The following is a 22,746-nucleotide window of genomic DNA, read 5'->3' on the forward strand; positions in this document are numbered from 1 at the left end:
TAATGATTCTAAAAATTCAGCTTTGCCATCACATGAGTGAATAACATTTTCATTTTTTTTAAACAGTTATCCTAAATTGTTATAATATTTCACAATAATAAGTTTTTTACTGCATTTTTAAAAAATCAAATTAAATGCAGCCTTGGTAAGCATATAAGACATCTTTCAAAAAAATTTTATTCATCCCAAACTTCTAAACAGTCGTCTATTCCAAACAAAAAAAGTAATTGCAACAGATCCCATGACAAAATATTAACAAAAAATAAATGTAAATATTATTTAAATGACTTGGAGAGAGAGGACTGTGACAAAAATAAATCCCCCCACCCCAAAAAAAGTTCCTGAAGACCAGAGATGCCCAAACCAGGGCCAACAGACCAAAGTTGGTCCACAAGAAGGTGGAAAAATAGGGGAAAACATACTATTGAAGCATATTTTTCTTTCTTTCTTTTTTTACATCGTTTGTTGCATTTATTTTGTTTTGTTTGTTGCATTTAATTATAAAAATAATTTAAATAAACAAAATTAATAATAATACAAAAAAAACTATTTTAAAATAATATAGTTAGATATAATGCAAAATATACTTTATATACTTTTGGCCGTTCATAGTAAAACGTTTGGACACCTCTGCTGTAGATTATTTCTTACCAGGCTCATCACAGTTTATTGCTGGGGCTCCAGGTGGAGTTCTGGTTCCCGCTCTCTCCTGTCCTCTACTGTCCACACACCAGCAGTGACCTGTGGACCCATGGCACTGCTGGGGCCTGTACTGACCCTCCTCATCACACTGAGGAATGAAGACTCCTGTCAGATGAACTTCACCATCATTGCTACGAAGACTGTCTCTGTGCAGCTCACACTGGGTCTTGGGACGCTCTGGATGCACACAAGATACACAAGGGATTGTTATTACACTCCTTTGAACAACACTTTCTTTACATGATCACAATGGAACACTCAGCGTCTTCACAACATGGCGGCAGCAACAATACTACACAGAGGAAAAAAGTTACGCCTTCTTTCTTTACCGTAAACATTCGGGCGGTTTTATGCAAATCTTCCCATACAGTGACGTAGACATGGGGCATGTTTAAACTAGGCATTTTAGGAGGGCATGGACGAGTCTTAACTTTTATTAAAAATATCTCTTTGGGTTTGAGACTTATCTATTCACAAACAGCCTATGACACTCCAAAGAGAAAGGAAAACTTGAAATCGCATCATATGACCCCTTTAAATGAAAAATGTAAACTTAAAACTCTTTCAAATTAACAGAAATGTTGCCTTGGCCACTAACAGAAATGAAATAAGTTTGAGTTGAAGTACTAAACATAGCTAAAACTTAAATAAAAATAAATTAATTTAAATTAATAGATATATTTTAAAAAAAAGTTATAAAAATGAAAAATACACATGCAAATCACAAAAATTTGCACTAAAATAAAGAAAAATGTAAACTGAAAATATAAAGGTAAAATTATATTAATTATGTTAAAATAACAGCATCTAAAATTTGCAAAGCCTTTAGAGTTTGGAGATATTCCAACAAAAAGAGGAACTGTGACAGCTCTATAACAGATCCCATGACAATTAATTCATTAAAAAAATAAAATATTATATAAAATAGGACAGATGACCTATTGAGCCAGCCTGTTTCTTACCAGGCTCATCACAGTTTATTGCTGGGGCTCCAGGTGGAGTTCTGGTTCCCGCTCTCTCCTGTCCTCTACTGTCCACACACCAGCAGTGACCTGTGGACCCGTGGCACTGCTGGGGCCTGTACTGACCCTCCTCATCACACTGAGGGATGAAGACTCCTGTCAGATGAACTTCACCATCTCTGCTACGAAGACTGTCTCTGTGCTGCTCACACTGGGTCTTGGGACGCTCTGGATGCACACAAGATACACAAGGGATTGTTATTACACTCCTTTGAACAACCCTTTCTTTACATGAAATGAAAAGGTTTGTGAAGTTTAAGAGTTGCCAAACTCTAAACTCCAATAAAGTTATTATCTGTTTTGATTATTATATTGCAGATGTAAATATTTCACATGTAAACACAGGTGGTTTTGAAAAACCTAAACCTTCCCTAAAACCCTACATTTTTCCAAAGAGGAATGCAATATTTCTACTACAATAAAGGTGTATCTCTTCACATTTTTATGCTATCCTCCTCAAACTCAGGGTAAGGATCTGTTTTCCCAGACAACTAGCTTATATCGCTTGAACTTTCTAGTCATCAAACAATCCAGATTCCACAAAAATATTAAGCAGCACAATTGTTTTCAACACTGATAATAATAAGAAATGTTTCCTGAGCATAAACTCAGCATGTAAGAATGATTTCTGAAAGATCATGTGACACTGAAGACTGGAGTAATGATTCTAAAAATTCAGCTTTGCCATCACATGAGTGAATAACATTTTCATTTTTTTTAAACAGTTATCCTAAATTGTTATAATATTTCACAATAATAAGTTTTTTACTGCATTTTTAAAAAATCAAATTAAATGCAGCCTTGGTAAGCATATAAGACATCTTTCAAAAATTTTTTATTCATCCCAAACTTCTAAACAGTCGTCTATTCCAAACAAAAAAAGTAATTGCAACAGATCCCATGACAAAATATTAACAAAAAATAAATGTAAATATTATTTAAATGACTTGGAGAGAGAGGACTGTGGCAAAAATAAATCCCCCCACCCCAAAAAAAGTTCCTGAAGACCAGAGATGCCCAAACCAGGGCCAACAGACCAAAGTTGGTCCACAAGAAGGTGGAAAAATAGGGGAAAACATACTATTGAAGCATATTTTTCTTTCTTTCTTTTTTTACATCGTTTGTTGCATTTATTTTGTTTTGTTTGTTGCATTTAATTATAAAAATAATTTAAATAAACAAAATTAATAATAATACAAAAAAAAACTATTTTAAAATAATATAGTTAGATATAATGCAAAATATACTTTATATACTTTTGGCCGTTCATAGTAAAACGTTTGGACACCTCTGCTGTAGATTATTTCTTACCAGGCTCATCACAGTTTATTGCTGGGGCTCCAGGTGGAGTTCTGGTTCCCGCTCTCTCCTGTCCTCTACTGTCCACACACCAGCAGTGACCTGTGGACCCGTGGCACTGCTGGGGCCTGTACTGACCCTCCTCATCACACTGAGGGATGAAGGCTCCTGTCAGATGAACTTCACCATCTCTGCTATGAAGACTGTCTCTGTGCTGCTCACACTGGGTCTTGGGACGCTCTGGATGCACATGGGATAGAAAAGAGTCTGTTATTCTTCCATCACACCCCTAAGTACAAAAATTTCAGCCATAAAATGTCATGGTTCATGAATTCGCTTTCTCTCTCTCGTCTTGTTTAGTGTGCAGGTGTGTGTCTGTGGGCTCCTGTGATCACGGCTGATCAGCAGCACCACCTGCTACCTATTGTGTGTGTCTATATTAGTGCAGTAACTGGTGTCTCATGTTGTCAGATCGTTGTGGTTCTCTTCTGTTCCCTGTGCCATGTTTGGATAGTGGATTCCCTATCTGTTCTTCGTCGTGTCTTCCTGTACTCTGCACCGGGATCACGAGCACCGTCACTTGGGGAAACAGCACCGGATCACCGAGGATCATCACTGGCTGTCCACTGAAGTCCCTGCATCACCCACCATCAGAGCTTGTGATCGCCTCTACTCTCCATCTGTGTTCTGGACTTCCTTTGTTGTTTGTTTAGTCTGACAGCTATTACTACCTTGTCAAATAAATCACTTTGCTTTTGCATCCTCCCTCTGTCTACATCACATAAAATTACTTCAATAAAGTTACAGAGTTATTTATAGAATTCATGTTTCTGGTGTTTCTGATGACATTCAACCTAACCTAATTAAAATATAACCAAATATTAAAGGGGTCATATAACTTTGAAAAAAAGAACATTATTTTCCACATATTGTACATTATTATTTCTCCTCTATACACCGCCTTTCAGAAACACAACAATTTTTACAAATCTCATCGTTCTGAAAAGCGAGGTGTGCTCTGATTGGCCAGCTATCCAGTGTGTTGTGATTGGCCGAATACCTCAAGTGTGTGACAGAAATGTTACGCCCCTTACCATACTGTGATGCCATGTGTCCCAGCACGATAAGACAAAACCAATAAAACCCATTACAAACGATGCATTTGTTGCATCCAGTGGGGACATAATTACTGATTATAATGAATTATACTGTGTTTTTATGCGTTACATTGCGTATTGCGCCATGAAATATAAAACCATGTCTGCATTTGTGATCGGAGTAATGACAAACAACAAGCGCTACCCTACACTGCTCAAATAACACTGCTCACTGCTCTATAACAGATACCATGACAATTAATTAATTAAAGAAATTTAATATTATATAAAAATAGGACAGATGAGCTGTTGAGGGAGGCCTATTTCTTACCAGGCTCATCACAGTTTATTGCTGGGGCTCCAGGTGGAGTTCTGGTTCCCGCTCTCTCCTGTCCTCTACTGTCCACACACCAGCAGTGACCTGTGGACCCGTGGCACTGCTGGGGCCTGTACTGACCCTCCTCATCACACTGAGGGATGAAGACTCCTGTCAGATGAACTTCACCATCTCTGCTACTAAGACTGTCTCTGTGCAGCTCACACTGGGTCTTGGGACGCTCTGGATGCAATTGGGATAGAAAAGAGTTTGTTATTCTCCCATGACACATCTCAGTAGAAGTAATCTCAGTAGAAGAGCATACTTCCGGCGGAGAGTACGCTGGCGCATGTTGGCTGCCGCTTCTCTGTCCTTTTTATTTCCTTTTTATTTTTGTAACCTACATTCTTAATTAAGTTTTTCTTAAATATTAGTTGGTGTGTTTCACACTGCTTTTAATGATACTGGAGATCTACTGTGGAGTTTTCGATGTGCGCCTGTTTGATCGGATTTGACAGCGTGGGAACACTAATCTTGTCAACTGGGAACGCTTTGTGTGACTGTTTTCTGTGCTGCTGTATGACATACTGGACTCTGGATTCTACTTCAAGTAACCCAAATCGGATTTCTCTGTTTCTATCATCGTGGAGAGCGGGTCCTTCAACACTTGGATTTCATCAAGATAAGGTACTCTTTCATTGAACTTCTTTCGTTGGAACATCATTTACTTCCTGACGTTTGCGTTCAAAAGACTCTGAAATCATTTGGACTTTTACGTCGACCGAAATATCTGCACAGAGGGTCGCGGCAGATCACTACCGGGACGGGGAGTGGTATTAAAGTGATACGCACTCGGTCTATGGACACAGAAACTAACAAACATTCTCTGCACGGTGTTTGCCTTGCAAACTTGCGTTATCCACAAATGACTCGTCAGAAATTGCGTCTTGATACTGCGCGATTTGCACATCTAAATGTTCGTTCTCTTAACAATAAGACTGCTCTGCTCTATGATACCATATTGAACAATGCATTAGATATATTTTGTATCTGTGAGACTTGGCACCAACCAAATGACTTCATAAATTTAAATTTGACTACTCCACCGGGATACACATATATTCAAAGGCCACGTCTAAGTGGAAAAGGTGGCGGTCTTGCTGTTATATACAGAGATGAACTATCTGTCACAGAAATTTCTATTCCTTGCATTTCATCATTCGAGTGTGTTGCTTTTAAAATTAATGGTGCTTCTCCTGTTCTTATTGTACTCATCTATCGACCTCCAAAACCTAATTCTTTGTTTTTTAGTGAGCTCTCAGAGCTACTTACATCTGTTAGCTCTGTCTGTCCATCAATTATTCTCACTGGAGACATTAATATCCATGTGGACAATCTTAGAAGTAATTAAACTGTGGAATTTATGGAGGTACTTGACTGTTTTAATATGACACAGCATGTGAAATTGCCCACTCACAACAAGGGTCACACACTAGACCTGGTGTGTTCTGTAGGGGTGGACATTGTCCAGCTGGACAGCAGTGACTTGTGTATTAGCGATCATAAGCTTCTCACTTTTAACCTAAATGTTCCCCTTTTTAAGAAATGCTCATAAGAGGGTCATTAATTTTAGAAATGTTAAGAATATTAATTTTGACACTCTCTCATGTATGATATCAGAGCACTCAACAGTTGAAACTGTTGACCACTATAATTCCATTTTGTCATCTGCTTTGGACACGTTAGCCCCTAGGAGAACACGTGTCGTTACATTTGCTAAATCATCTCCTTGGTACACTACTGAGCTCAGGGCTCTTAAAGTGAAAAGCAGACAACTAGAACGTCAACACAAAAAATCAGGTTTAACTGTCCATAAGCTAATGCATGATGACTTTTTATGTCAATATGCTGAAGCACTTAAAATAGCAAGAACAAAATACTACTCGTCCGTCATTAGGGATGGTGCTGCAAATCCAAATATGATTTTTAAGACGATTAACAAAATTCTTGCTCCAATTAAACCTTCAATTTGCTTTTCTGTGCAGGAGTGTAACAAATTTCTCATGTTTTTTACGGATAAAATTTTAAGCATCTACAAGTCTATCAATCTTCCATCTTGTTCTGCAATTCCCGAGACCTATCCAGTTACTTTTTCTAAGTTTACATTATCCAATTTTGACTTAGTCACTACTGATTGTATTTCAAAATTGGTGATGGCAATGAACACCACTACCAGTGCCCTTGACCCTATCCCAACATCTGTTCTCAAGGGGTGTCTTTCTTCAATTAGTCCCCTCATTTGTAGCATTGTGAACACCTCACTTACTACAGGTACTGTTCCGAAGGCCTTAAAGGTTGCAGCTATTACACCAGTCCTTAAAAAGCCTGGTTGTGATAAGTCAGACCTATCAAACTATAGGCCTATTTCAAATCTTCCCTTTCTTTCCAAGGTTTTAGAACGTGTGGTTGTAGCACAACTCCACTCACACCTGGTATCCAACAAGCTTCTTGAACCTTTTCAGTCTGGGTTTAGAAAGGGACACAGTACAGAGACAGCCTTGGTTCGTGTTGTGAATGACCTGCTTGTCTCAGCTGACTCTGGAGCCTCAACCATCTTGGTCTTGTTAGATCTGAGTGCAGCGTTTGACACAGTGTGCCATTCTATCCTGCTGAATAGGCTAGAGAGCTGGCTTGGTATTACTGGCACTGTACTGGACTGGTTCAAATCATACTTCACTGATCGTTCCCAGTTTGTTGTCTTGGGAAACAACAAATCGGATAGTGGACAAGTCTGTTCTGGTGTTCCTCAGGGGTCTGTCTTGGGTCCTACATTGTTTAGTGTTTATATGCTTCCTTTGGGGCAAATAATTAGGAAATATGGTCTGTGGTATCATTTTTACGCTGATGATACTCAAATTTACATTAGCTCTAAATCAGACCCAACTGTCACCTCAAAAATTCTCTCGGAATGTGTGCAGGAAATGAAAACATGGATGCATCATAATTTTCTAAAACTAAATTCTTCTAAGATAGAGATTCTACTCATTGGCACACCAGCAGCTACTCGCAAAGGAAATCATTTTAATTTGACCATAGATGAAAGTGTTTTAGCTCCATCTACTAGCGCTCGTAACCTTGGTGTGATTATTGACGCTCATCTAACATTAGACTCTCACATTAAGAGTGTTACCAAATCTGCATTCCACCATCTAAGAAACATTGCAAAAATTAGGCCCTACCTTACTCTACCTGACGCGGAAAGGCTAATTCATGCATTTGTTACTTCTAGGATTGTTATTGTAATGCGCTTTTTGTCGGTTTACCTGTCAAATCTATTAAACGCTTGCAGTACATCCAGAATTCAGCAGCACGCGTGCTTACATATACATCATCTCGTCAGCACATTAAAGGTGTTCTTTATAGTTTACATTGGCTACCTGTCCAGTCGCGTATTGCTTTTAAAACTCTCACATTAACTTATAAAGCTATGCACGAAACAGCTCCTTCTTATATCTGTGATTTAGTTAGCCTGTATACGCCTTCTCGTTCCCTCCGGTCTACGGATTCTCTAACTCTTCAGCAGCCCCCCTGCAGATTAAAATCTATGGGGGAAAGAGCGTTCTCTGTTGCGGCACCCAGGTTATGGAATGCACTTCCTTTTGCTATTAGGGATGCTCCTACATTAACCAGTTTCAGGAAGTTGTTAAAAACACATCTTTTTTAAATTGCTTATTTTAATCATGAATAGTATTTTACTGTGTTGTATTTTAATGATTATTTTGTATTACTCTTGTACTTTTGTATTTTACTTGTTTTCTTTGTAGCGCTTTGGGTTTTAGAAAAGCGCATTATAAATAAAATGTATTATTATTATTATTATTATTATTAATCTTGCAGGTGGTTCTGAGAAATTTCAACCTCCCCTTAATTATTTTATAAAAAATTAACAGTGTTGTTATTCATAACTAAAATGGAAACTTTTCTGAATCTGCTAAAATTACTTGAACTGAATCAGTGTTAATTTCATTAATGAAGACGACGAAGACAAATATTCGTTAATGACATTTTTTATGTGACTAAAATGAGACGTTGACGAGCTAAAAATAATACCTGATGACGAAATTATGACGAAATTTATGCCGTGTTTTCGTTAACTAGACGAGATGGACTATTATGTTATTTGAGGACCACGGACATTCAAAATGTATCCTATAGGCTATTGTCTTTCAAAATGTGCGTCCCTGTCATTGGATTGCGATCAGATAAGGGCCGTTCGCATATCTATTCTCAGTATGGCAGCCGCAGTGGATGGATAGACTAAGAAAACACGAACTAGCAATCTGAAACAATGGCCTCAGCACCCAAAGTGGTAGGGGTAAGGTAACCAGATGTCCCGTTTCTCCCGGGAGTCACAATTAGTTGTCGATTAACTTAAAGTTAGTGAAGGCGAGATAGGCAAAATCATGCTGACAGAAGTGTTCTATCTCGCACGCGCGCTCCACTTCCTCAATTCTCATATACAGCGCGAGATCAGTTCTCAGCGCTCAAATACACACACAACAGTCCAAATGTTTATCGTGTGTTTAGTATCTCACGTAAATACAGCTATGGATTAAGTGAAGGTGAACAGGTGGGTGAAAACTGAACATGTGTCAGTATTCCATGCATGCCTTACGTCTTAAAAGGACAGCATTCCAAATTAAATACCTATCTTTCATTAATTTTAACCAACAAAAGATGTTAAATAAATGTATATGTGTTAAGTAAAACCTACAGTATTTGGAAAAAGTTTAATTAGTATCTCTATTGTATTTGTTTAATTGTGCATCTCTAAATAAATTTTACAATTATTTCAGTTTGGCTAAAACTATGGCTAAGAGTAATGACTAAAAGTTGACAAAAATGCAATCACTTTTCGTTGACTAAAACTAGACTAAAACTATGAAAGACTCGAATGACTAAAATGTGACTAAGACTATTAATCATTTTCGTCTCAAAACTAAGACTAAGACTAAATCAAAAACGCCTGCCAAAATTAACACTGAACTGAATAAAATATAATTAAGGCTATATAGAAATATTTAAATATAAATATATATAAGTACATAAAACATTATAAAATAACACTGGTGAAATAGAATCTAGAATTTAATGATGTATTTCGACAAAAAACAATTTCTACCTATCTTTAAAATATACCACGAAAATGAATTGTTTAAAAACTGAGTAATATTATATAGAATAGGACAGATGAGCTATTGAGGGAGGCCTATTTCTTACCAGGCTCATCACAGTTTATTGCTGGGGCTCCAGGTGGAGTTCTGGTTCCCGCTCTCTCCTGTCCTCTACTGTCCACACACCAGCAGTGACCTGTGGACCCGTGGCACTGCTGGGGCCTGTACTGACCCTCCTCATCACACTGAGGGATGAAGACTCCTGTCAGATGAACTTCACCATCTCTGCTACGAAGACTGTCTCTGTGCAGCTCACACTGGGTCTTGGGACGCTCTGGATGCACATGGGATAGAAAAGAATGTTATTCTCCCATCACACCCCTCAGTACAAAAATTTCAGCCATAAAGTTACTTCAATAAAGTTACAGAGTTTTGATAAAATTAATGTTTCTGGTGTCTCTGATGACATTCAACCTGCCCTAACTAATATATAACCAAATATTAAAGGGGTCATATGATGTTGCTAAAAAACGAACATTATTTTGTGTATTTGGTGTAATGAAATGTGTTTATGTGGTTTAAGGTTAAAAAATATATTATTTTCCACATACTGTACATTATTGTTGCTCCTCTATGCCCTGCCTTTCAGAAACGTGTCGCTTTTTACAAATCTCATCGTTCTGAAAAGCGAGGTGTGCTCTGATTGGCCAGCTATCCAGTGCGTTGTGATTGGCCGAATACCTCAAGTGTGTGACAGAAATATTTCGGCCCTTACCATACTGAGATGCCATGTGTCCCGGCACAACGAGACAAAACCAATAAAACCCATTACAAACGAGGCATTTGTTGCATCCATTGGGGACATAATTACTGATTATAATGACTTATACTGTGTTTTTACATGCTGCGTATATATTAAACCATGTCTGTATTTGTGAGCGGAGAAACGACGAACAACAAGCGCTACCCTACACTGCTCAAAACTCGCATTTGAATTATTACTGGCAAATCCTTTAAATATGAAAACGTACTTACAGACCGTGAGTCAGCATTATTTGTCGGAACACTGGCATTGTAGGCTACTCTCACAAGAAACAGTCTTTGTCCTCTGTAAAATGCGTTGCACACATCCAAATATTTGGTTTGAACTGTTCTGGAACAGTGTTGTAAATACAACTTAAAGGGTAAGTTCACCCAATAATCAAAGTTATGTCATTAATTACTCACCCTCATGTCTTTCCAAATCCGTGAGACCTCCGTTCATCTTCGGAACACAGTTTAAGATATTTTAGATTTAGTCCGAGATCCTCAGTCCCTCCATTGAAACTGTGTGTACATTATACTGTCCATGTCCAGAAAGGTAAGAAAAACATCATCAGAGTAGTCCATGTGACATCAGAGGGTCAGTTAGAATGTTTTTTGGAAGCATCGAAAACATATTTTGGTCCAAAAATAGCAAAAACTACGACTTTATTCAGCATTATCTTTTCTTCCGGGTCTGTTGTGAGATTTCAAAACACTGCAGTTTAGTGATATCCGGTTCACGAACCAATCATTCGATGTAACTGGATCTTCTTGAACCAGTTCACCAAATCGAACTGAATCGTTTGAAACGGTTCGCGTCTCCAATAAGCATTAATCCACAAATGACTTAAGCTGTTAACTTTTTAATGTGGCTGACACTCCCTCTGAGCTCAAACAAACCAATATCCCGGAGTAATTCATTTACTCAAACAGTACACTGACTGAACTGCTGTGAAGAGAGAACTGAAGATGAACACCGAGCCGAGCCAGATAATGAACGAAAGATTGACTCGTTCTTGAGTCAAGAACCGGTTGCATTGGTTTTCGGATCACCAGTAGTTCTTTCGGACAGTTCGATTCAATAAACCGGTTGAAGAAAACGGTTCACCAGTTCTTTTGCGCTCGACGTAATGGCGTCATTGGAGATGATTGCCCTTGATTCAAGCCTTCGGTTTACCAGCGATCATAACACTAGTACAGAATCAGTTCAGAATCAATCACCAAAAAAAAAAAAGGTTCGGTTCAGACGCTCTGTGTGTCAGTCTGCTTCCCACTGAATCACACATGTGCAGTATCATCAGCTCCTCGGTTCTCGAATTGGACGCGTCAGACAGAAACGGTTCTTGACTCGAGAATGAGTCAATCTTTTGTTCTGAACTGGTTCAAGAAGATCCGGTTACATCGAATGATTTGTTCGCGAACCGGATATCACTAAACTACAGTGTTTTGAAATCTCACAACAAACCCGGAAGAGAAGACAATGCTGAATAAAGTTGTAGATTTTCCTGTTTTTGGACCAAAATGTGCTTTCGATGCTTCAAAAAATTCTAACTGACCCTCTAATGTCACATGGACTACTCTGATGATGTTTTTCTTACCTTTCTGGACATGGACAGTATACCGTACACACAGTTTCAATGGAGGGACTGAGAGCTCTCGGACTAAATCTAAAATATCTTGAAATCTGTTCTGAAGAAAACGGAGGTCTCACGGGTTTGGAACGACACGAGGGTGAGTTATTAATTACATAATTTTAATTATTGGGTGAACTAACCCTTTAACCACTGATTTCTAGTTGTGTCCTCTTTTGGAAGACCAAACAAAATTGTTTTGCTTTCACAATGAAACACTCAGCGTCTTCACAACATGGCGGCAGCAACAATACTACACAGAGGAAAAAAGTTACGCCTTCTTTCTTTACCGTAAACATTCGGGCGGTTTTATGCAAATCTTCCCATACAGTGACGTAGACATGGGGCATGTTTAAACTAGGCATTTTAGGAGGGCATGGACGAGTCTTAACTTTTATTAAAAATATTTATTTGGGTTTGAGACTTATCTATTCACAAACAGCTTATGACACTCCAAAGAGAAAGGAAAACTTGAAATCGCATCATATGACCCCTTTAAATGAAAAATGTAAACTTAAAACTGAAATAAGATAAGTTTGAGTTGAAGTACTAAACATAGCTAAAACCGAAATATAAATTAATTTAAATTAATAGATATATTTTTTTAAAAAGTTATAAAAATGAAAAATACACATGCAAATCACAAAAATTTGCACTAAAATAATGAAAAATGTAAACTGAAAATGTAAAGGTAAAATTATATTAATTATGTTAAAATAACAGCATCTAAAATTGGCAAAGCCTTTACAGTTTGGAGATATTCCAACAAAAAGAGGAACTGTGACAGCTCTATAACAGATCCCATGACAATTAATTCATTAAAAAAATAAAATATTATATAAAATAGGACAGATGACCTATTGAGCCAGCCTGTTTCTTACCAGGCTCATCACAGTTTATTGCTGGGGCTCCAGGTGGAGTTCTGGTTCCCGCTCTCTCTTGTCCTCTACTGTCCACACACCAGCAGTGACCTGTGGACCCGTGGCACTGCTGGGGCCTGTACTGACCCTCCTCATCACACTGAGGGATGAAGGCTCCTGTCAGATGAACTTCACCATCTCTGCTATGAAGACTGTCTCTGTGCTGCTCACACTGGGTCTTGGGGCGACCTATAATGCAAGTGAACCAGATATTAAACACTGCAAGATGTTTTTGTCTTGTTTCCAGCCAAAATATCGAGAAATTCTTAAATCAAGAAGGATTTTCTACACAAGTAAAAATAGTTGTCTTGTTTTCAGAAAAAAACTAGTCAATTTTAAGTGAGTTTTTTCTTGAAACAAGCGAAATAATCTGCCAATGGGGTTAGCAAAATCATCTTGTTTTCTGTTTGAGATAAAATAAAATGTAAAAATAATTAATTTTGACATGTTTTTTAACCCCTTAACTGTCACTCACATTTTTGAACATTGACTTTGTAGTGCACAATCTAAACATTTATCTACATTTTTATAATTCATGAATGAAAATATTTTGTAACATGATATCGATGTACCATTTACATGGTAATGCAATGTCTGATTTTAAAATGAGTTTTAAAGGATGAATTTTGAGATTTTAAGATTTCAGTTGATATATAATTTCTGATGATTTCTAAAATGTGATAGAGAAAAAGGCAACGAAGACTTTTTTTTACAAAGGTCAAAACTCCTGTTATGATGTAGATTTTTGAGGGTGCACTCTTGTCATAAATTAATCGATTACTTTTCTGTTAAACAACACATCGATTTTTACTTGTCTAGAAAATCCTTCTTGATTAAAAAAAATAAATAAAATTGTAGTATAGAATTTGGGACTTGAATAAAACAATGGTAAAAATCCAAATAGCTACAAATAACTACCATTTGTAAGGTGGCACTGGAAACCATCTCCATGGTATCCCGGTTGGCACTGGCAGTGGAAAGATCCCGGACTGTTTGAGCACAAGGCCTGGGTGTGGCACGGCTGGTCACGACACTCGTCCACATCTGCACAAACCACAAACCACAAAACACAGCACTCACTCTAGTCCTCAACAAACAGTGCTTCCCAGGAAGTTAGTATGAGTCATTCTGTTGCCTGAAGGCTTCAAACTCCCACTATCCCATCAAAGACCAGAGCGCACTGAACAGTAAGGAGAAGAGTTAACTGTCCTCTGACCCACTTGTGTTCTTCAGCTGCGTGTCTCCTACGCACATTCCCTGAGCAAGGACATTGGGTCATTGTTTCAAAATACCCTCCCTTCCCCAGCGTCTCTGGTTACCCATGCCTCTCTCTGCACTGCAAACCCTTCACCTACAGCATTCAGCTGAGAGAATGAGCCTGTGTTTTACCAACATTAACCTCGGCAACACATCACATCCCAATGACAGAATGTAACTCAGACTGAGTCACAGATAAACTGCTGACTTTGTTCTTAGAAGCTAACTTATGTTGCATGCTGTACAATACATTATGTGAAATAGTAGAGTTTATAGCAATAAACATTCAAAACCGTAAAATGCCAAATTGTTGTGACATTATGCACATTTAATGCCTCAAGCAACATCCAGTTTTATTTTGGAAAAAAGTTACACTATCATTCATTTGTGTTGCTCGCCAAAGTTGCATTTATTTGAACAAAAATACAGTAATAACAGTAATATTGAGAAAAAAATCTATTTTTATATATATTTTAAAATGGATTTAAGTGAATAAATTCTTGCAGTTATTACTCTCATCTCATTGTGGTTTTCTTATTATTTTCAATGTTGAAAACAGTTTCTGTGGGAACCACGGTCCATTCTTTGACGAATAGAAAGTTAAATAAGCAATGTATTTGAAAACTTTTGCAACTTTCTAAATGTCATTACTGTCACTTTTGCACAATTTAATGCATCCTTAAATAAAATTATATATTATAGAATAAAAGAAAATTGTATAGAGCACAAACTTTAGGTAGTAAAAGGTGGTTTATTTTGCATTTTCCCTCTAATTTTAATGACAAAATATTAAAATATTTAAATAATTTATATTAAATAAAAAAAATCATGTCAGTCTAAATAAATAATGATTCAAGAAATATTATGTTATATGGATTTTCTCTGAATAGAAATACTGTATTTTTCAGAAGTAGCTTACATTATATACAGTTGCAAACAATGCAATTGACACTTTCTTTAAGATATGAACACATAACTTTTGGCCTCAGACTTGTGGCAATAAGTATAATTAAAAGGAAAAATGAAAACAAAATATGCAATAATGTAAATAAGTAATGTAACAAATAAATAATTTAAATGAATAATGAATTAATTACTTTGGCTGAAAGTTTAATTTTCATAGTAATTTATATGAATAACATGAGCATGACATGAGCATTAAATATACATTTGTCTCTGAATGATAAATTGCAATATCTAATGTGGAATACATTGAAGTTCGGTAGAGTTGTGTCAAATCACAGACTGCACAGGAAATTAAGATGTTTCTTACCCTGACATGTCCGACCATCAAATCCAAACTCAAATCCGCTCTCACACTGACAGCGATGGCTTCCAGGCAGGTTCACACAGTAAGAATGAGCACCACAGGAGCTCAGACCTTCTGCACACTCATCCACATCTACAGAGAGAGAACAACTGCTCAATTACAACCCATAATGCTCTAATGTTTACCAATCACACTGCAAGATTCATTGTTTTGGATGCAGGGTGTCTAAAAGGCTATAAGAGGTGCCTTGGTGTGCGTCAACATGTCATTCCAGTGCTGGAGGGATAAAGAATGCCTGCCGTTTGTGAAGACAGAGGAAGATAGTGAGGGATGTCGTGGGAACAGGCCTGAGGCTCTGGGTGGGTTAAGAGCTGGTCAGCAGGAGACCTGGTTTTGATCATTGCTAATTACAGGGAGGGTAAGGAACACACGGTCCCCCTCTCTCTCCTGATTTTTCTCTGCTCTCTTTCCTTGACCCCCTTATTATCTACTCTAGAGTGAAGAGTTCAGACAGGTGATAAAATGATCCTCTAATAGGAGCATGATGTTTGAAAACACACACATACACACTCACACACACATAATCAAGTCCAGACAGCCGCACTGGGAAATCCAATTCATTCTGATGAATCACTTGTTTGGATATTTTGTTCCAAAGAAACACTTCTTATAGAACTGATTCACTGAATCAAATAAAATGAATGTGGTTACAATAATAATGAAAACAAATTCTGAAATATTCTTTCCAACATTCCAGTTTTACTGGTAATAAAATACACATATATACTGATTCACCGAGATAAAGCAGCAGGTCATTAACTTCCAATGAGAAAATAATTATTTTTTGTTTTATGGGCATGTCCAGTGATGTAACAATGCTGAGAAAAGTGCACCTTTATGCAAATGAGCTTTATAAACATAAAAAATTATGCACAACAAAAAAACATGTAATAGTCAAATTTGAATCAATTTGTTCCAAACAACCAGTTAAAATAAACAATTATCTGAATCAGATCAAATTTATTTAAAAATGTTAATTGTTGTAGTAAAATTGCTGTTTAGTGTGGAGTTTCCAATAAGGTTGCATCAGGGAATTTTTAACAACAACAACCAAAAATGGGTACTAATATTAATAATAATACTTAGAAAAATTATTTTAGGATTAGAATTAATTACTCCACAATACTCTTTCCAACTTGCAGTTTTACTTACTTTTTTATGAAGGAATTATTTAAATGATTTTGAATTTTCCATTTTGAATCTCGTTTCTGATATTATGCAAATATGCACTGCTGCTCAAGTCAATATTCCCTTTCAAGTCAGAAATATAAGATCTTATTTTTTATTAAGATGGCAATACATTCTATTTGTGATCAGTCTTTCAAAAGCTCTTTATGCAGCCCAACAGCTACAAGCTCTCTTTTGCTTTGTAAATCAGTTCAACCAAATCATTTAATCAGAATCGACTCAAGAACACAATTTGATCTCAAATCAGACATTATTAGTCTCTATGTCAAATATCATCTGGAATAAGGGTCTCAAGAAAAAAACGCACATCTGTATGGAGTTTTTCTGGAGGGGAGGTGCGATTTGCTCTCCCCCCTCGTCAAAAGAGGAAATATCAGGTGGTCTGAGCCCCCCAACTAGCTTAAAGCTGAGGATGTGGCCTCTGCATGTGCAGCTCAAACAGAAATGCCACAGCAATGTGTCTTTGCTTACAAATCTTCCCAAGACTCACCGCAAGCCCATAGATCTCCCAAATTCCACCTAAAGTGTGTTTAGTCTTTCTGTTGTTTGGCTTGGTAACAGTGGGAGGAAGAAGATGAGAGACAGCAGATGGGGGGAAAGACCCCTGGGCATATTCATGATTCACTGAGGGTTTCCTCTACTTTGCGTCTGACTCACTGGATAGGAAACGTCTGGTCGTGCTAATGTACTACAGTGGTGATGATGACCCCACTTTTGAACAACCTGCAATGTTGATGTTACACAGATGCATGGCTCTAATGAAGGAAGATGAAGCTTTTGGGTTATTCCCAAAGTATTCCAGACCCTCGAATGAATAAACAGAGTGTCAAGGACCTGGAATTGAATTTACAGCTCAAGTGTGTGTGTGTTTGCACAGGGAGATGTTTCCTTATAACTTCTCTTACCATAACAGTTACGACCGTCGCCTCTGTAACCTGTGGCGCATTGGCACGAAAACAGCTGTCCCTCGCCAGGCACGCACTGTGCGGTTGTGTCACAGTCATGATTTCCAGAGTAACAGGGATTTACATCTTCTGGCTCTGGGTCTCCAGCTGTGAAAAGAAGTGAAGGCAAGCAAATTATAAATAGGAATGCAACAAACTGAGCTAATGTCACTACAAATAACTTCCTATGTAATCTCCGTGGATTTCAGCTGGATCAATCCCATAGAAAGCAAAGCAAAGTGAAGCACTTCTATAAAAGGGGGGCAATAGAGTTCATTAGTTAAGGCACATTCACACCAAGGATGATAACAGCGAAGTTTTTAATAATTGTTAATCCTGAGAGAATAAGGAAGTCCACACCATAGCTATAATGATAATGACACAGAGGAACAATGTTTTTGGAATCACTTTCAGAACCAACTTATTTTTTTAAAAACACTGACAGCTGACAGTGACAAAAATGTTAGAAAAATGTTGCATATTGCTTCACAACATGTTAATGGACTGGAGTCATGCGGATTACTGTGGATGTGGATTATTGTGATGCTTTTATCAGCTGTTTGGACTCTGACGGCACCCATTCACTGCAAAGGATCCATTGACGAGCAAGTGATGTAATTCTAGTTTTTTTCCTAATCTGTTCTAATGAAGAAACAAACTCGTTTGCATCTTGGAGGTCCTGAGGGAGAGTATAATTTCAGCAGATTTTCATTTTTGGGTGAATTATTCCTTGAACTGTTTACCGACAGGTTCTCAAGGGAACCAAAATAGGTTCTTCTATGGTATCGCTGCAAATTTCCCCTTTCAGAATTTTCTGTGTATAGTGATTTGCAGCAGTTTATAATACTGATTGATTGCATTACTGTTTATTCAAGATACTAAAATAACTCTCCAATGGGGAACATACACTGGAAATGTGACTCACTGAGGAATGAGTCACTGCAGATGTTTTAAAACCTCCGGCCAAAATCAGCATCCCAAGTAGAGGCTTCGTTAAAAAGGGACAAATTAATTGTTTTTTTTAAAAGCTGAGTTAACTTTACTACTACAACCATCACAGCCAGAGGGAATTCAACAGACATGACTATTCTGAGTGATGTTATAAAACCACAGACCTTGAGTAATGATGGTCTTTGAGATAAACGTGCATTCAAAGGTGTTAACGTGGAGACGTGTGAACACTTTTTTTTCCTGACAAACCTATACGATTTCAAATGGTCTTTAAATTTGACCTTGGAGGTCAAAGTACTTGACCTGGAACACAACATCTTTAAAAAGGTCTTAAAAATCAGGGTGGTTCACACACCATTACCAAACCTCTTACTCCAAGACAACAGGACTTCATTGTACTCATACCCATACGGCCTACCATCAGGGACCCATTGTTGGGACCCTTGGGCCAAGTGGACCACCTTCACCCCCACCCAACACCTACTCATCTCACATTAAAAACAGCTTGATTTACTCACCCCAGGCAAGAGACCAATTTGGCCTATTATCACAAGGCAGACAGGAAGACTTTTGTTTGAAGTGAGATAGAACGAGAAAGAAGGTCCCCTTTAAAGTGACTCCACAGGGGAGGGGGAGAAGAAGAGAAAAACTACAGGACAAACGTTGCCAAAGTGGGTTGGGGGATTCTTTTCAACTTTGTGCTAATTAAAGGGACAGCGGCACACCAGTGGGGTGGAGCACTGGTTAACACAAGACTTGGACGGACCAGGTGGGAAACTACAGTTGCGAACGGGAGAGAAACACTCCTTGTGTAGTTCACAAAACAATACTTATCTCAAGAGTGTGTGATGGGGGTTTTGGAGCTCAGACCTATTAAAGGTGTAAGCACTTGTGTTAAAAGAATCTGAATTCGATTGATTAACCTAAAACACTGACCATCATTGTTCTAAAAAAAAATCAGCTAAACAAACCCAAAACTAATATATCATTTGATTTAAACAAGTAAGTCATGCTTCTAGATCCATATCCATCCATGCTACTAAAAAATCTTGGTCAGCTTAATCATAAAAATGTTCCCTGTGGTTCTAAATTGTAAATGTTTATGGTTAATTCATTTTTAAAAAGTAGAATGTTTTCTTTCGATCCTGTATATAATGTTTATTTAACTCAAGAGATCATTTATGAATGTTGAAGTATGTTAACCTGCACTGTGGGTAATAAAAGCTTTGATAGCAACATATTCAGGTTCTTGTGTTTAAGCATCATTCTTCATGTAAAAATAAAAAAGAATAAATAAAAAATAACCTAAAATAAAATAAAATAATGGTTGTGCCACAATGGAAGTCTTAACTTTCAGTAAAAAAAAAAATGGACCGCAGACAGAAAGCAAAAGGGCCAACAAGTGCTAAGCATCTCTCGGGGAACTCCTTCAAGACTGTTGGAAGACCATTTCAGGTGACTACCTCTTGAAGCTCATCAAGAGAATGCCAAGAGTGTGCAAAGCAGTAATCAAAGCAAAAGGTGGCTACTTTGAAGAACCTAGAATATGACATATTTTCAGTTGTTTCACACTTTTTTGTTATGTATATAATTCCATATATAATTCCACATGTGTTAATTCATAGTTTTGATGCCTTCAGTGTGAATCTACAATTTGAAAACAAAGAAAACTCTTTGAATGAGAAGGTGTGTCCAAACTTTTGGTCTGTTCTGTATGTATATATATATATATATATATATATATATATATATATATATATATATTTATTTATTCATTCATTCATTCATTCATTCATTCATTCATTCATTTATTTATTTATTTATTTATTTTTGCTAGAAGTTAGTTTAACCAGCCTGGAAAATACAGTTTGATTTGGTGCATCATCAATGTATGCGTGATTACATTGTTTCAAGCATTCCTGTAGCTCAAACATTAGATCATTGTGCTAACAAAGCCAAGGTCATAGGTTTGATTCCCACGGAATGCATGAACTGACAAAATGTCAAACTTGGAAGGCATAGATAAGAGCTGGATTTGCATAATGAGAAACAAGATTCTATTTATAGATTCATGTATATTTCAATATACATGTTGCCCCTTGGTAATATTATTAGAAAATACGGAATTAGCTTCCTCTGTTATGCTGATGATACTCAGCTATATATCTCAACGAGACCAGATGAAACTTCCCAATTATCTAAGCTAACAGAGTGTTTTAAAAATGTAAAAGATTGGATGACAAATAATTTTCTCCAATTAAATTCGGATAAGACAGAGATATTAATTATTGGACCAAAAAACACCACACAGAATCTTGTAGATTACAATCTGCAACTAGACGGATGTACTGTTACTTCCTCTACAGTCAGAAATCTGGGTGTTATATTGGACAGCAATTTGTCTTTTGAAAATCATATTTCCAATGTTACAAAAACCGCATTCTTCCATCTTAGAAACATTGCCAAGCTACGAAACATGTTATCTGTTTCTGATGCAGAAAAGCTAGTTCATGCTTTCATGACCTCTAGACTGGACTATTGTAATGGACTTCTAGGTGGTTGTCCTGCTTCGTCAATAAACAAGCTACAGGTAGTCCAAAATGCAGCAGCTAGAGTCCTTACCAGGTCAAGAAAATATGATCATATTACCCCAATTTTACAGTCTCTGCACTGGCTACCTATTAAGTTCCGTATCAGTTACAAATTATCATTACTTACCTATAAGGCCCTAAATGGTTTAGCTCCTGCGTACCTAACTAGCCTTCTACCACGCTACAACCCATCACGCACCCTAAGGTCACAAAACACTGGACTTTTGGTAGTTCCTAGGATAGCAAAGTCCACTAAAGGAGGTAGAGCTTTTTCACATTTGGCTCCCAAACTCTGGAATAGCCTTCCTGATAATGTTCGGGGTTCAGACACACTCTCTCTGTTTAAATCTAGATTAAAAACTCATCTCTTTCGCCAAGCATTCGAATAATGTATCTCTTAAATTGTGAGTGTAGTTGCATCTACATTTTTATTCTTAAGCTTGGGTTAAACTTATTTTACTTTGTTGGATCAGCAGCTATGCTAATGATGTCTCTATTTGTTTCTATGTTTCGCCACGGGATTTACATCCCGTGGTAACTAGGATTTACACAAGCTCCAGTCTGGATCCGTAGCGGAGACCAGGACAACTAGAGCCCCAGATACAGATCCCCTGTAAAGACCTTGTCTCAGAGGAGCACCAGGACAAGACCACAGGAAACAGATGATTCTTCTGCACAATCTGACTTTGCTGCAGCCTGGAATTGAACTACTGGTTTCGTCTGGTCAGAGGAGAACTGCCCCCCCAACTGAGCCTGGTTTCTCCCAAGGTTTTTTTCTCCATTCTGTCACCGATGGAGTTTCGGTTCCTTGCCGCTGTCGCCTCTGGCTTGCTTAGTTGGGGACACTTCATCTACAGCGATATCGTTGACTTGATTGCAAATAAATGGACAGACACTATTTAACTGAACAGAGATGACATAACTGAATCCAATGATGAACTGCCTTTAACTATCATCTTTGCATTATTGACACTGTTTTCCTAATGAATGTTGTTCAGTTGCTTTGACGCAATGTATTTTGTTTAAAGCGCTATATAAATAAAGGTGACATTGACATTGACATTGGATCCAGAACACCTGAGAAGAGATGATGCTGACCCTCAGAGGACCCCAGATGATCCTAACCTTGAATCAACAAACAGAACTAACAATTATTGCTACATGTGTGATTGCATCATATAATTACTATTAATTAATAATATTGATAGTTCATCATCTAGCTGACTACGTCTTGTATTATTATTATTTTTTTTATTTTTCTACTACTACTAAATATTGTAGAAACACAATTTTCTGTAAAGTTGCTTTGTAACGATTTGTATTGTAAAAAGCGCTATACAAATAAACTTGAATTGAATTGAATTGAAAAAGATTCTAGGGTGTTACCAAGATGACCACCAAGTGAACTGACTTTTGCCAGGAAAAAAAACATTATCAACCACATGAAACACTAACAGCTGGTCTGAAATGACTGAGAACTGAGACCCAGCTCTTCATATTCACAGTCAGCAAGGCCATAA

General features: G+C 37.4%; 1 protein-coding gene across 1 annotated transcript in view; it reads right to left on the minus strand.

The window, feature by feature from the left end:
• nid2a (nidogen 2a (osteonidogen)) overlaps window positions 1–22,746 on the minus strand; it is a 56,592-nt gene that overhangs the window by 16,461 nt on the left and 17,385 nt on the right. Inside the window, 8 exon segments of the mRNA XM_059520036.1 lie at window positions 652–879; window positions 1,665–1,892; window positions 3,036–3,263; window positions 4,452–4,679; window positions 12,927–13,154; window positions 13,884–14,009; window positions 15,496–15,624; window positions 17,646–17,792. Coding sequence (XP_059376019.1) covers window positions 652–879; window positions 1,665–1,892; window positions 3,036–3,263; window positions 4,452–4,679; window positions 12,927–13,154; window positions 13,884–14,009; window positions 15,496–15,624; window positions 17,646–17,792 — 1,542 coding nt within the window.

Source organism: Carassius carassius, chromosome 32 (assembly GCF_963082965.1).
Source record: "Carassius carassius chromosome 32, fCarCar2.1, whole genome shotgun sequence".
NCBI classification, from domain to species: domain Eukaryota; kingdom Metazoa; phylum Chordata; class Actinopteri; order Cypriniformes; family Cyprinidae; genus Carassius; species Carassius carassius.